The sequence below is a fragment of the Phalacrocorax carbo genome, chromosome 4 (assembly GCF_963921805.1).
Source record: "Phalacrocorax carbo chromosome 4, bPhaCar2.1, whole genome shotgun sequence".
NCBI classification, from domain to species: Eukaryota; Metazoa; Chordata; class Aves; order Suliformes; family Phalacrocoracidae; genus Phalacrocorax; species Phalacrocorax carbo.
In genome coordinates this window covers 1,524,997-1,540,377 of record NC_087516.1, presented here as the reverse complement: position 1 = coordinate 1,540,377, position 15,381 = coordinate 1,524,997, and the positions used below count along the sequence as shown (strand labels likewise).

The 15,381-nt window shown below is 53.4% G+C and overlaps 1 protein-coding gene across 3 annotated transcripts in view; it reads left to right on the top strand.

Moving 5' to 3' along the window:
* Positions 1-9,529, top strand: part of EXOC6B (exocyst complex component 6B) — a 313,474-nt gene extending 303,945 nt beyond the window's left edge. For all 3 annotated transcript variants that reach the window (XM_064448801.1, XM_064448800.1, XM_064448799.1), the window contains one exon: positions 3,793-9,529. In XM_064448801.1, coding sequence (XP_064304871.1) covers positions 3,793-3,919 — 127 coding nt within the window. In that variant the 3' untranslated portion in view covers positions 3,920-9,529. The remainder of the gene's footprint in view (positions 1-3,792) is intronic.
* Positions 9,530-15,381: the final 5,852 nt, after the last annotated feature.

Here is a 15,381-nt window from a genome sequence, read left to right as displayed (position 1 = left end):
ACTCCACTGCTCAGTCTTGCATGGAGGAGCAGACAGGAAAAGCGAGTCTGTGGTCAGATTTGGTTGGGTTTACCGTGAAATCAGACCCTTAGGAGGAGTCTGAGTTGTTTTTTGGAGTTCTTCTCTTTCTCCGTTGCTTACAGAGGAGAAGGTGACTAGCTTAGAGTTGGGGCTACACTTTTTGAAGACCGACTTTGGTGTGCTTCTGAGCTTGGGAGTTGCATCTGTATTATCTGTGGTCTGTGTAACTGCACCGCCTCCTCTCCGCAGAGAATAGCTAATTTCACAGCAACTTATGACATCCAGATATTATCAGTACAGAACAAAGGGATTAAACTTAGGTAGTTGCTGTGTGTAAAGCACTTCTATACATGATAGCATTGTTTTTATATACATATTTATATGTGCTGTGTAATATGTTGTGTTATTCGCAACATATTCGCAACCCGACGTCCCTGATGGAAAAGCCTGAGGTATATTCAGAGCTATCAATAAAATGGTAAAAACCTGAGAGCTTGGACGTGAAGCAGCTGGAGGAGCCAGGGGACTGGGAGCAGGCAGCGAGCTGGGATCTGTGGGAGCTGCTGGGAAGGTAGTGGGACAGCAGGAGGGCAGCTCCACGCTCCTGGCCATTTTCCCCAGGTAGTACTCGAGCGCACAGCATCCGTGCTCGGTGGTGGTATTAAAAAAAAGCACAAACCCTGGCTCAGCTTGCCAGCTTTCTCCCCAAAAAGCATCTCAAGAAGGGCAATCTTCACGTACCCGATTTGCTTTCCGGAGGCCGCCCTGGTGGAGCCACCGGCTTGGCACGTGCATCTCCCGCATCCTCGTGGCCTGGCCTCGCCCGCAGGGCATCGCCTGCACAGCGTCGCTGCCATGGCATCGCCTGCATGCTCTGGCGGGCTCTGCCCTGTCCCCGCTCGGGCTTCAAGCCCTTTGGGGAGTCTCCGTGCATCATCCACCAGCTCCAGCTCCCCCGAGACTCTGCGCTGACCTGGCCGTGGCTTCAGGCACGTCCGCTCCCCTCCGCGCACTGAGCCCACCTCCCCAGCCCTCTCCGTAGGCAGCCGAGCTTTGCCGACAAGGCGACGTGAAATTCTGATCCACTGGTTCGTTTTGTAACTTGTTTTCATCATTATCTCTTTTCCTAATCACACATCTCTCGTAGGATATCACGAGTGTAAGTATGCTGCTTGCTTGGGCTTTTACCCTCACCTTGCAGTGACTTTATTGTTTGATTTAAATAGAGCACTAAATGATCTAAATGCAAGCTGTCTTTGAAACGGTTCCCTCCGGTAACTTTATCATCTCAAATGCACTAATTAGAGCTAAAAGAGGAGCTTTTACTCTGTTGCTTTTTTTTTTTCTAATAGATTAATTTAAACAAAGCTTGGCTCTGTTGAAGGTGGTGTTTGTTGACAGGGGTGGGGACAGAGCTGAGCTCTCTCTTTCCCTTCCTCTTCCTCTTGCACTAACGCGCAGGGACCACATTACAAAACCGGGCTTGGTTGTCCCAGGGCTCTGCAGGCACATGCTTAAAGAAATAAAAGGATTGATCCTCTAAAGAGCTGCTCGAAAGCATCGCTTCCCTCTTTCAGAGCTGATATTCGTGGTGTCTGGATGCACCCCTTGACCAGGGACTGGCTCTTTCCTACAGCCAGATGCTGGAAGAGAAACAGGCCAGCATTTCTGAACGCCTTGAACACCGGCCACGTTACGGCGGCTCAGTGTTCGTCCGCAGGGCTGCGCCGGCAGGGCCGGAGCCGGCGGGGTCTCCTCGAGCAGACCTGCAAGCTCAGCCTCTCCCGCGGGTGCAGCCGCTGCCGACGCTGCCCGGTCCCTGGCACAGCGCACCCGAATTCCGCAGGGCTGTGTGTCCTGGAGGCGACTTCATTCGTCGATAATACTTCATAGCTTAGTGCCTCTGCCTTCACACGCTGTCTGAAGCTATGGGCAGCTCCTGTCCCTCCCAGACACTCGTCCCCACTCTGTCAGATCCACCTGTGTGGGTTTGCTGTGGGATCGGTGCTCCGACTGTAAAGCTTTTTCATCCCAATCCAGCGGCTTTATCCACGCGACTCCTTTCTAACCATTCAAACACAAGGCTTTCTTGCATGCAAGATGCGTTACTTCTAAAGCATTTCATGGACCTGAACAGGTCCCACGGGATCGGAGATGGCTCCGAGGATGCCCAGGATGAGAGGAGGGCTCTTAGGGCAGAGGATGCTCTGCTGTGAACTCCCCACGCGTTACATGGGGGTAGCTGCAGCAGGCAGTGATGGAGAGCGATGGCTACAGCTCTGGGCGGAGGTTTCTGAACGTATAGGTTTGCTTTCAGCACCTCTGATGTCCCCACATAGCCTGTGAAACAGAAACACAGCGCTCAGCCCTCCTGGTAAAGTGATTTGAAGCCCGCTGGAGCCGTACAGCACTGCCAGAGGAACGGGCGTCCCATGGGAGGATGGTTGTTGGCAAAAGTCATGGTACTGTGACACCTCTAACCCGTGCGACTCAAAAAGCCCGCTTCCCATCGGTGCGATCGCTCCCTGGTTCTTGCGGCGGAGCAGCTGGCAACCTGCTTTGGTTAAAAAAAAATAGAGAAAGAAAAAAAAATAATACTTATTTTGCTGAATCTTAGTGCTCCAAGCTATCTTGTTACTGTTGGGAAAGCAGCTCGATTGTAATCCTGTGTCTTTGGGCACTTACAACTTTAGCAAATTAGCCTTTGGGATAAAGCTGTTATCCTTGTTTCCAGTTCCAAGCTGGATGTTTTTGGGAACATTTCAGATTCCCCTTGGCTCTATTTAGGAAGATTGAAGCACTAAAAACCTTAGATTTTATTTTTAAATAGGTTAAATAAGTTTCAAGAGGTTTGATTTGTGCTTGGTTAACTCAAAAACCCTGGTCTGATGAAGCGCCAGCTTCCCAGGGACTATCCGCGCTGTGTCCCAGTCACTTTAATGCTTCATTTAGGTCCCCAAAGCCGAAAACACAAGCTTATGTGACTTGTCCAAAGCCAACTGCCTCTGCCAGATCTGATTCATGGAGAAAATAATTTACAAATTGTGGTATTATAAAAGAGCGGTGCCGGCTGAGAAGCAGCGGGTTGGATGTTGAGGCTGATACCTTCAGGAGCTATTGGAGGGTTGACCCTTGTGGGGTGGTTTCCCTTGCCGGCGCATGCCCTGCCTGCGTAAAGCTAACGCTTGGAGCGTGCAACGAGAGCTGCCCCCCCTCCCAAAATACGCGTCCGTGAATGCAAACGTGCATGAACCCCCCAGCTTTGCATGGCGGAGGGAGATGGAGCCGCACCAGCTTCACCTTCAGGTCCCATCGCACCACCCGCTCTTCTTGTCTCTGCCTTTTGGGGACCTACTTCGGGTATTAAATGTAATTTAAAAAAAAATGCAACTCCCAAGAAGGTTTTAAATTGAGGAAGCCGGTGCTGGATTCCTTCCTTTAATATAAATTATACCATATTGTGTAATATTTTAAGTTCACAGCTCTGAACCTTTCGGGCTGCCACAAAAGCTGCATCTCCTGGCCGCATGCAATGCACCCATTGAAATAAGAAGCCTTAATGCTGTGGATTTGATGCTAATTTTTTTTTATTTCCTCCTAATATTACAGCATTGTCATTTACCACTTCCGAAGGTGACATGGGGACGTAGCAAAAGCTGTTTGGAAGGGGAGAACGAGAGGCTTAAGGGTTTCATTGCGCTTCCTTCACGGGGCTTAGTTGCAAAATCGCGCAGCGATACCTGTGCCATAACCTCTTTCTGCTCTGCGCAGGATGAGAGATACGAGCAGAAAAAACAACGTTTTCGCCCAGTTTCGGAAAAACGAGAGGGACAAGCAGAAGCTGATAGACACCGTGGCCAAGCAGCTCCGCAGCCTGATCAACAGCCATCACTCGTGAGGGTCTCGGGGACCTCCCGCCCACGCCGGTCCCTGCGCCGCAGCCTTCCACACGCCTGGACTTGGGATTCTTGTTCAAAGAGAATATATGTATTTTTTTATTCACCTGTATAGTATTCATGAAACCCTGGTGACAAAATGTTCCTTGTTAAACAATCCTGGGGAAGATAGGCGGCGCTGCTCGTGAAGGTGGCGTCCGGAGTCTCCTGTTATAAACCCCTATTTTCAGGGGTTTATAAAGCGACAGTAAATCCTCGAGCCTGAGAGGGAAGTTCACACCCAGACTATTATTTTTTTTTTTTTTTTTTTTTATAAGCCAAATTGAAAGAATCGGTCTGACTTCCTTTTGTTAACTTATTCAGTTGCAGAACACGTGAAAACAAAACGTATAGGGAGGAGTCGTGGTTTCAGGTTCTTCTCACAGGCTCCGGTAAAAAAGAGCACACGGTTAGAAAGAAGGTCACCCGTTAGCGTGTCTTGCCAGTTTGCTTATTGGATTTAGGTAGGAAAAGAGGCACATTTCCCATTTTTTCTCCTCTTTTCCCTCTGAGGGCTGATTCCCACCTTAGGCTGCAGATCGCTGGAGCCACAACCCTTTCCCGCACGGCTGTAATCAGCATCGCCACCCCCTGAGCTCCACCCCTAGGACCTGCTGGTGTTTTTTGGGGTTGCACTGAATGTAGAAGGGCTTCAAGGGCTGCCTCGCTAATTAAATTTGGAAAGGGAGAGCCAGCAGGTAATCCGGCAGGGCGTCCCGCAGCGCCGGTCTGGCGCTGGGATGCTGCTGCTGGCATCCAGCACGGTTGGGTAACGGGAGGGGAGAGGTGCTCAGCAGGGGCGGTGCAAAGGCAGGCTGGGCTCTCCTGGTGTCCAGGACACTCCATTCAGGGATTTCTCCTGTCTTTGCTCCCCTTTTCCACGCTGATGTCCTATCTTCCTGCTCCCCCTGGCACAGCGCAACGGGGTGAAGTCCCTCTGGCTCCCGCGTGCGCTCTGCCTTGCGCCGCACGCGGAGCAGCCCCGCAAACTCGCCGCTGGCCGGGACGATGGGAAGGAACCTCCTGGAAGTTCCCGAAAGCGGAGGCGGCAGGAGGTGCCCCCTGTGGAGCAGCATCGCTCCGCAACCCCCGGCTCAGAAGTGCCTGTGGACAAAATGCCCCTCTCTGTTGTGGAGGTGCCCAGACATCCTCTGCTCAAATCAAGACAGCCTTTGAGGAGGACGGTAACGCTACCAACAGGACTTTAATCCCAGGGTTCAGGTTACAGAGAGAGGGGACTTTCGCCCTTATCTTCTCGTTACCCTTTTGACTCTAATTACTGCAGGTGAAAGCTTATCCAGCCGGTTCCCCCTCCTCCCAGACCCCGATGTTAAAGGGAATGAAAATCTTCCTGGGGTATGTTATGGCCCTGGCAGTGCTGCCTCCGCGGGGGCACGAGCCGTGCCCGTTCCCCACCCTCGTTTGAAGGCGTGGGGGGGGGGGGCTCAGCTCTCCAACGGCTTCTGGAAGCAGAGGGGTCTTTTGCCGCCGTGCAGAGCGAGGTTCCTTCTCCTCCCCGTCCCTCGGCGCAGACTCCCGAAGCTCCAGAGGGGCAGGACGTGTTCGAACATCGCCTCGTGGCGTTTGCAGAAGGGCAGCAGCACTTTCTTGGTGCGTTCGGTCCCTTTGCTCTCTGACCACGGGCACTTTTTGCTGTGTGTTTCTTGCCCGGGGAGCTTTTCTGACACTCCAGGTCTGGTTGCGTGAAAGCGACGGTGCTTTATCTTCCCTCCTTGTTCCTCAGCAATACTTTTGGGTTTTTTTCATTTTCTTTTTGATAAGGGTACGTGTTAATTAACCCTGAAAGGAAATAGGCACATTGTCAGCAATGACCTTCTGGGGCTGTCGTCCTGTCCGAGCCGTCTCCAGCCACGAGGACCCGTGGATTATTTGCATTAACAGGAGGGAAGAGCCAAACCAGGCTTTACGGTTCCTTGCTTTTGGTGGGGGCATCAGAGGTTACTTTCTTCTTAACGTCTCTTTGAAGTACATGTAAGAAGGATGGAGGAGAAAAGGAGCTGAATGAAGGTTGGTGTTAGCGTGGCCAGAAAGGGATCATCTTCATAGATGCTTTCAGGGGGACAAGTGACAGAGAGCTCAGGCCATTCCCTGCTGGCGACCTCTTTCCTGCTCTCTGAAACACTGGACCTGAGCCTGAACCAGCCTGGGGGCTTCGCCACAGCCCCTGTGAGCCCCAGGGGGTCCCCAGCTCGATCTTGGCATCCTAAATCCCGCACAACCAAGAAGAATTGCCCAGCTTGCCAGACTCCAATGGGAAACTCTTCCTTGCCAAATACCTGGAGAAGGGAAGCACAGTGGTCCTTATGGTCCCGGCAGCGATGGGAGAGCCCCCAGCCCTCCGGACACGACCTGTCCCCTGAGCTGCAGGACCACGGGGCGCTTTTGCTCCTCCTCCGCATCCCTCAGCGGTGCCACTGTGGAACAGATGCGGGGACGAGAACGCAAAGGGGGTGCGAAAGCAGGTGGGATCGGCCGGTTGAAGCATCAGACCGGAGCGCCTACCCAGAGGATGGAGAGCGAAACAAAACCCCAGCTATGCGATGGCGACAGTAACAGGGGAAGCTTCAGTCCACGGGGCGCATCAGTTAAGGGCCATTAAATATTAACAAGCACTTTAAAATCCTTCAGAACCAAGCTGCTACAGATGCTGGCAACGGCATCACTGAGCATCAGCGAGCATGACAAATAAGGCGCTCTGGCATTTCCAGTTTTTATTAGTGGGAGGATAGACTGTCAAACACAATTTTTAATCGCTTTTGTCAGCCGCTGGCTTTGCTGCCGGGCGAGGCGGTGCTTTGCAGCTGGGATGGTTTTCCTCTCCTCCATGCTAGGTGTGGGATGAAGGGAGGAAGAGTAGCACCGCCCGGCAGCGTCACCTCCGGTCCCCGAGACACAGGGAAGGGGCTTTGTGCTGCTGCCGTGCAAGCGGAAAAAAGCATCCAGCTCCCACCACCGCCTTGAAACCCCATTTTTTGCCCCCCCGAGGGGTGACCCCTCCGTTGCATTGTGCAAGGGGCACCTGCATAAAAACCCCAAAGCAGCTGGATTTTGGGGCAGGACCTTGTTTCAGATGCTCCAGCCTTCCCCATCCCACATCTGAGCTCTCCCACCCATCTCCACGGAGCTTTGGTTAAAACAGGAGCGGCCCGGCATTGCCCTGCCTGCCCGGGATGGATTTCCTTGCTCCTTTAAGCTCTGCTCGGAGAGGCCGGGATTGGGATCCTGGAAACTGGCTTCTGGCGCTCAGGCCTCGCTGCTGGGAAAGTCAAACTCGGCCAAGGGAGGGATCCAGCGAGTTTCTGATTTCGGGAGGTCAAGCACCTAACCGCAAGTCACAGAATGGGATGAAAAATGGCATTTTGGTGCTCTGGTCCTAATTAACTTTTTGTTCCAAGAGATGCAGTTCCATCCCTTCAAAATAAAATTAATCTTTTAAACAGATTGCTTAAAAAGCCCTGGAAGACATTTAAAATCCCCTCTAAATCTCTTACTAATGATTGGTGTCCTCCGATACGGATGGTATTGCTTATGAGGGAAAGGTTGTTGCTATAAATTCATAAGGGGGGAGTGGGAAACGGCAGAACCCCCTGCAGTAAAGGAAGATTTGCAACCTCCAAAACAAATAATGCTGCTATTAACACCTCCGTGTACATACATTGAACCTTCCTTAGGTTTTTTTTGTTCAGCAGTGGCTGTGGAAGACACTGGGTTATCCCCCTCCTCTTCCCATACCCGACACACGTATTTCAGCACCAGTGGGGGGAGAACAAAAAATATTAACAAAAAAGACAAGTTTGTCTTCCATGAGGAGCATCCGCACGTCTTATCTTCTTTATAACCTTCAGGGGCTCTGCAAGACAGCCCAGGGGTTGGGAATAATTTTATATAAAGGCTCTAATGTGCTAACTTGCAGCCCAAACCGTACCCGGGCGTTAGGGGGAAGAGCCTCCGGTAGACATCAGCGTGCGTGCCTGTGTGCGAGAGCGAGGAGGAGATTTTTCTGGGTGTCTTTTTATCCCTAGGGCTGGAGTTCAAGTCAGATGCTCGTAGCGATTTTGCACTTTGTTCGACATCCAGCCGCAACTCCGGGCTGTGATGGGGCGAGGAGAAGCTGGCTGATGCTTTGTTCGAGGGGCTGGTTTGGTTTTGTTTTCTTTAAAAATCGGCTGCTTTTGTGCTGCTACGAAAATGGATGTTTGGGCAGAAGGCGTGGGGGTTTGTGTGCTGGCCCCAAACTGTTTGCAAGACGCTGGGAGGCAGCGTGGAAAGAGGCTGAGACGGAGCCGGGGCCACGCCGGTGGCATCAGCTGCTGGCGGCACCTCCTGCGCTGGAGCTGGTTTGGGGGTAAAATCTTTTACCCCCCGGGGCAGCGATGCTGGGGAGTGGCAGGTGAGGGAGGTTTGTGGTAGGAGCCCCTCCAGCATCCCTTCAAACCAGTGTTCAAACCCCAGGCAGAGACGTCTTTGCCCTTGGTTGTTTCCTACCTCTCCGCCACACCTCCGTTCGGCTTTTCCCTTTAATTCCGCGTTGGGTTTGGTGCTTTTTTGGAGCATCGAGTGGTTCGGAGCAGCAAAGCACCCTGCTGCACCCTGGCTGGATGCGTGTCCCGTCCCCGGATGCAGCAGGGGTCTCTGCACCCCATTTTCTAGGGCTCCACGATGCCCAGAGGCCCCGTGCGTGTCCCCCACCAGCACGACTCGTGTGTTTATCGCACTGCTGGGGAGCTCGAAGGGAACACATCTCACGAATAAATCTCATCGCAAATGACTTCAAGATGGGCCCGTCTCTGCTGTCGACTGGGAAAGCTGTGCGTTTGAGGGAAGTGGCCCAAAGACGCTGTGCTCTGGGCAGGATTCACCCCAAAAACAGTGGATGGAGGGGGGGGGCTCAGGCTGTGACCTGGGGACTGGGTGATTTGCTTCACCTCCGACGGCGCTGGCTGCTGCTGCTGCCGCTGCCGCTCTGGTCTCGAGCCCCCCTCCTGCCCCCGGGGCCGCGCTGGGGGCGCCTTGGCCGGAGCGAGCATCCATCCCGCCTGCAGCTCCTCGGGCCCGGGGCAGCACCCCAGAACCTGCGCGGGCAGCCCAGGGTCATGCTTCTGGAATCCAGTCTGCGCCGAGTTGCTTTCTGCCTTGGCTCATCCCTCTGATTTTAATTTTGACATGAAAACACACCTGCGCCCTCATCCCCATCCCTCCCTGTCCACTGGCTGCTCGTGTTGCCTTTTCTCTTTTTATTTTTTTTGCGGGGGGAAGGACATGATTTTGTAAACTAATGTGGTGAAAACAGCTTTTTTTGCACAAGTCGTTGCACAATAAGGGGAAAATTTAGTAAATTAGGTTTAACTTTAAAGGGAACTTTTTTTTTTTTTCCTTAAAACTCACTAGCAGAGCTACTGATTAAAAGAAAAAAAAAGAGATGGACTGATTAAAAAATGGACTGCATGGTTTACAGGTTAAATTGCGTTAGAAATTAGCATGTTGATTCCAACTGTACATTTATCCTACTGTAACTTCTATTAAACAATACAGCATATAACTGTTTAAATAAGCGCCTGCGCTCCCTGTGGCTGTGTGCATCGCTGCGAAGGCACTGCCTTTGGCTTCACCTCGCCGGAAAAAGAATCCTAAATCCCATAAAAGACAAAATTCGACATCCCTTTTGTACAACCAGCAAAGATTTGCTGCTGAAAACACACGGATTTACGGGTTGTCCCATGGGGAAACGACCCCTTTACGAGTGCTGGCTCCCGCACCCCGTGTTGCGGTTCCATGCTGTGAGCCAAAGCCAAGTTTTGCCTAATTTGGTGGCTATTTTAATTGGTTTCTACCATAAACAAGCATGATTAAACCCAAGCCTGGAGTTGAAGAAGTAGCCGCCTTGCTCTCATTGATTACATCTAGGTTTGCAGATGGGGAAAGTAATCCCGAGTCGGAATTAAGGCTTTGAAGGGCAGAGCCGAGATAATAGCCAGTTCATCGAGGCAGAAAGGGGGGTTGCATTCGCTTTCTATGGGAAATCTTTTTGCCCTCTCACGTTGCGTATTTTCTTTCATGGTATTTATCATCCTTTGCAATTTGATGATTATATTAGCATGTTGGGTTGGGTTTTCTTTCCTTCTGGCCCTAACTGCGTTAGGATATTGGATTCCCCAAATACCTCCCAGCCCTGGCACTGAACGTGCAGTAGATTTTGGTTTCTGTAAGATGTTTGACTTGGTACCACATGGCACGTTGATTAGGAAATTAAAATGATATAAAATCAACATGACACAGGCTAATTAGAAACTGGCTAACTGGGAAATCTCAGCATGTAATTCCAAACAGAGGTGCAGCACCGGGGCATCTCCGTGGGGCCGGCCAATACTGAGCACGCCAGGCTGGGGGCGGACGTGGGGGTCCTGCCCCCCCCGGGTAGGGGCGATGGGGAGGTTTGGTGGAAGGCCTCAGGCGACCGGTGTGGTTCGACGTGTAGGAGTTGAGGATTTAGGGCACGTTCATGGGCTGGGGGACTCCCTCCTGGAAAGCAGCAGCTGTGTAAAAGGATCCTGGATGGATTGTGTTCCATGAATTCCTCTAAACCTCTTTTTTAAGCCATTTATCCCTTTTGGTTTCCATCACACCCTGGGGCAGGGAGTCCTGCTCGTTAATTCGGCGCAGTGGGGAGGAAAAGTGCTCCCTGGTGCTTGTTTCTAACTAAACCTCTGCCAGGGGCGCTTGCACGTGCACACGGGGCAGAAGAGCATAAAAGGAGGGCGGAAACCTCCCAAACCAAATCCATCCACCTCAAAATATTCTTGGGTGCTATCTGGCAATGGCAGTCATGAACAAAAGGGAAAGTGCCATCTCCTCTGAGAGCAGGACCCCCAAAACACATGAAGCCCCCCAAGCCTGGCCAGCCCGCCCCGGGACCCAGCAGCCGGCGCTGCGCCACGGGTCAGGCTGGCGTCTGCTCCCGTGGGGCGGCTCCGTGCAAAGTGCCTGCGTTCAGGGCTTTAACGTTAACCCCTGTCCCCTTGGCCTGGTGTATTTTCAGTGCTGAGCAGTGCTAAGAGCAGGCTGGATGTGTGCTGCTCCAGGCTCAGGACCGTGCTACAGGAGAGCCGGGGATGCTCTGCAGCACCCATGGGGCTGAGGCGTGGTCCAGCACCGTGAGGCTCTGGTGGGAGATGGTGCCCAGAGATCTCCTCGGACCATCCTGGCCAGTGGATGAGTGGGCTGCAGCCGCAGGTACGTTTCGGGACGCGGATGTGGGATGCTGCAGCGCGCAGCGATGTTAGGCTGAGTGCTACGGCGCGGCGGGGCTCTGCCTGCGCCTAAACCAGTGCACAAAGCAGGGCCAAACCTCACCACAGCTGAGTGGCACCTCAGAGCCGCTCGGACGCCTCCGTGCCACCGAGCCTTTCACCCTGGGTGTCCTCAGGACTTCTTGTGACCCCCCCCCACCCCATGCAGGGGGCTGCCAGAGCAGAGCCTGTGGTCCCAGCCCCGGGGACACGTTGCAAGCGCAGCGCTGGAGGATGGTGCCGGGTGTAGCCCCGTCCATCCGAGGAGCAGTCCCTGGAGCAAACCCTCCCCAGGAACACGCCCAGGCGTCTCTGGAGAAGAGCAAACTGGGACGATGCAGCTGAGGGGGCAAGACGTGGCCCCACTCCTCCGCTCACACCCTGGCCTAGTGCAGGTAGGTGCAGGGAGCGTGCCCTGAGCCCTTGGGATGCTCCTTTTGGTTGTCCACACCTTGTTTTTTCTGATTTTTATAAGTGTTTCTCATTTTGACATCCTCTGCGGGGCGCTGAGTTTCTGCCCTGGGGTTTAACATCCCCGTGCGGTGGCTCCCTGCCGTGCGTTTCCCGCACAGATGGGATGGAGGCCAAGTGGCGCGTCTGGCTGGGTTATCGCCATCAGTATGGCTTTGTGAGGTCTGCAGGACTAGAGATGCTCCTGCCCTCTGCAGCGGGACAGGACCTCTGGAGGTCTCTAGGCCAGTCTCCTGCTCAAAGCAGGACTGTTGCTAACGCTAGATCAGGGTGGCTGTGGCTTTATGTGACCGAGCCTCGAGAAACCTCCAAGGAGGGACATCCCCCATCTCTCCGGTGGCCTGTCCCAGGGCTGCACCCCCTCCCAGTTAAGACTTCCTTACTGGCCAATCTGAACACAACTCCCAGAGCATGGTTTGCTGTGCTCGCAAGGACTGTAACTGTAGGCTTATGTTCCACCTGGTTGTCGCTGTCACCACTAGGTCTGGTCCAACAGAGCTGATACTCAGACACCCGGTTCCCACCCTGTGGCTCCTTCCTAGGGTGACATCAGGCGGACCATTGTACCGGGGCTGCTGAGCATGCAGACTGATGACCTGAGGAGAGAGCAAAGCCACAGCTTGATGCAGGCATCTTCCAGGCCCAAGCCCTTAGTCTGTCCCCTGGCAGCTCCATTCCTGGGGCTGCTGAAGCTGGCTCCATTAAGGAGGAAAATCCCATGGGCTGGAGACAGGATCGTCTGACAACCTCATTTTCCTGCAGCCTCAGCCAATCTCATCAAGGAAGGAGGTTAAGAGGTAAATCAAGGTGAAGGCAAGAAAGGACAGAGACAGGAGGAAATAAATGCTCAGGAATACCTGTTGAAAAGTATTTGTCTCGCTTGCCTCAAAGAAAATAAGGAGGGAAAAAAAACCTCTCTGCGTGTGGTTGCTTGTGTGTTTGGGATTCAACTCTTTGGAAAACAGCTACAGCACATGCAACAAGAAAGACAACCTTGTTGGGTGATCGCTAACCTGTGGGTCAGGGTAGTGTCTGTGGGCAGGAGGCTGCAGGGGAGCCAAAACCTTCCCAAACAAGCCCCAGATTGGTTGAGCAGCAGGTGGTGATGGCCCAGGCATCCCCTTCTCTTCATCGGCTCCAAAGGTTGACTAGGTCAGATGTAGGTCCCTGCACACAGGCAGGGGAACACTGCCCCGAACACCTGGGCTCGCGTCAGACCTCAAAGCCTCTGTCTGGGAGTCTGCTTCTTGGAGGTGCTGGGCGGATCTCGTTAGGTCCTGTGGTGCTAAACTGATACCAGTCGTGGTTAAATTCCCCCTTTGAATGAGTGAGGATTTGGTTCCCAGACACCTATGTGGAAGCCTTTGCAGCATCTCACTTCTCAGGTACCCATGTCCCGCCAGCGTTTATCTGAGACCAGTCGGCGCTTGCTTGCTTTTGTGTCAGCTCTTGTTCTTCAACTTTATTAGCTCTTTCCCCTCCTTGGTGTTGTCTCTCTTGATATGGGGAAAGAGAGAAATCACCCCGTCTTCTCAGCTGGGGTTTTCCCTGCCCGGCGCAGCCCAGGGGCTTTAGGGTCCCCATCCCTCTCTCTTTTCTGGTTGCCATTGCCCACACATGTTCCCATCTGAGCCTCTCTTTCAGCACGATGGACCACAAAGGTGCGTGCTGCAAGGAGCTGCCAGGACTGGCGCGTACACGGGCATTAATGCATCCCTGTCTCACCTGGAAATGTCTCGCCAGCTACTGAACACCCTCTTTCAGTGCTATGACAGAATTGCTTCGTTGCAGGCAGTGACCATCGCGCCCAGGTCTCTCTTCTCGTTGGCCATTTTGAGGGGAAGGGCTCTTCGCTTGGTGCACAACCCTGCGCTTGGCTCTGACGGACGGCTCTCGCCCTGCTCGTCGCGGTTGCTCAGTTCTTCCCAGCAGACATCACCGTGATCCCTGGCGGTGGTGATGCTGTTGCGGTGTGGAGGGTTTGCCAGGTTTTCTTCTGCTATGGGTCAAAAAGAGTTCTGGCAGGGTAGGGAGGCTTGTGTGAGATGGATGGGAGAATATGGGCATCTTAATGAACTTCTTCCCACCCCTGAGAGCAAGGAGCAGGCGGGCAGGTGGGCACTGGACCAGAAACACCACCAGGGTCTGCAGGACTGAAGAGCTTAAAGCAAAAGTGGAGGAAGAAAGCTGATACAGACAGCTGTCATCACATGCCCAGAGAGCACAGGTGAGGGAGGTTGTTAGAGCAGATAAATAGGAGAAGGGAGAGGAACAGGTAGCCCAGAGATAGTGTGACCTGTGATGAGGGTGGGTGAGGAAGATGAAGCAGCTAGGGAAGGATTGCACCTCCCCTGGCAAGAAGACTGGATGATGTCCAAGAGGGATGAGCACAGAGCATTACGTACAGGGGAAGAAATGCGGGTGGGGAGACACAGGAGGTGGAGGAACCGGATTTGGGATGTGAAACTGGGTCATGCAGGGGTAACGCTGCGGAGCAGTGGCAATGCCAAGAGAGGGCAAGGATGGTCGAGCCAGATGGCGACGAAGGCAAGGGTGTGGGAGCATCGTGCGGTGATGCTGCGTGATGGGGAAGAAGCAAGATGGGACCGCTTGGGGTAATCAGGACTTTTCTCCTTTCCTCCTTGATGCTTCCTTGGTGTTTTGTCCAAATGCACCACAGTGCATCCTATCCCCAGGTGGGACCAGGCAGCGTTCCTCCTGGTGACAGCCCCTTCATCTTCGCTCTGTGCCGTGATTATGAGGCCCACGTGGCTTCACGGCCCTGCTAATTGCATTCTGTGGGGCAGTAATTGAATGAAGGCTCACGAGAGCCATGGATCAAAGGCAGGCGCCCATCAATATCTGCCTGCCCCAGAATCCGATTAGCAGGGAGAAGGCATAAATCACGGCTGCCCCTCCCTGACCCAGCAATACTTAATGCAGGTACGGCGCCTATGCTGGTGTCAGGGAAATCTGATTTGCTCACGAAAGGTTAAGCAACACTGTGGATGAAAAATTATTGCGATGCCGTGTCTCCTCGGCAGTCATTCATCTCCGCGCCGCTTGCCGTGGGATGGAGGGGCTGCCCGAGCAGGCTTTGGGAGATGATTACTCAACGTCGCTGAGACGTGTGAAGTGTTAAAGACCCCCCGGCGGGGCACGGGGCGGTCGTTTGTATTCATTAGCCGGCCCGCTGCAGATGTCGGCTCACTCTCTGAGGGGGAGCACAGACGCACGCTTGCTGCCTGGGTCCTCACTTACAGTCCTCGGTGAAGTGGTGGGACCTGATTTCTTCTCCCTTGGTGGCCCCGGGCACTTGTTGCTCCACTGTGCAGGGGACTCCCATCTGAGGAAGGCGAGCCTGCTTCTCTTCCACCCACGGTCCTGGTAGCAAAATCATCCCAGCGGGGCCAGGCAGCTGCTGAATGCAGGGGACAGCCCGTGTGGACATCTGGAAAGAACCTGAACTTCAGTGTTTTTCACTGCTGTCCCTGTTTTAGGCTCAAGTTGCGACGGCCCCCGGGATTGTGCAGAGTATAGAGGATGCTCTACAGCCCCATCCCACCACTAGCATTTGCAGCTCTGGTAATGTTTCTCCACCATGAAGTGCAAAAGCCCTGGCTGAAAGCAGCGCTTGGCTCTTCTCC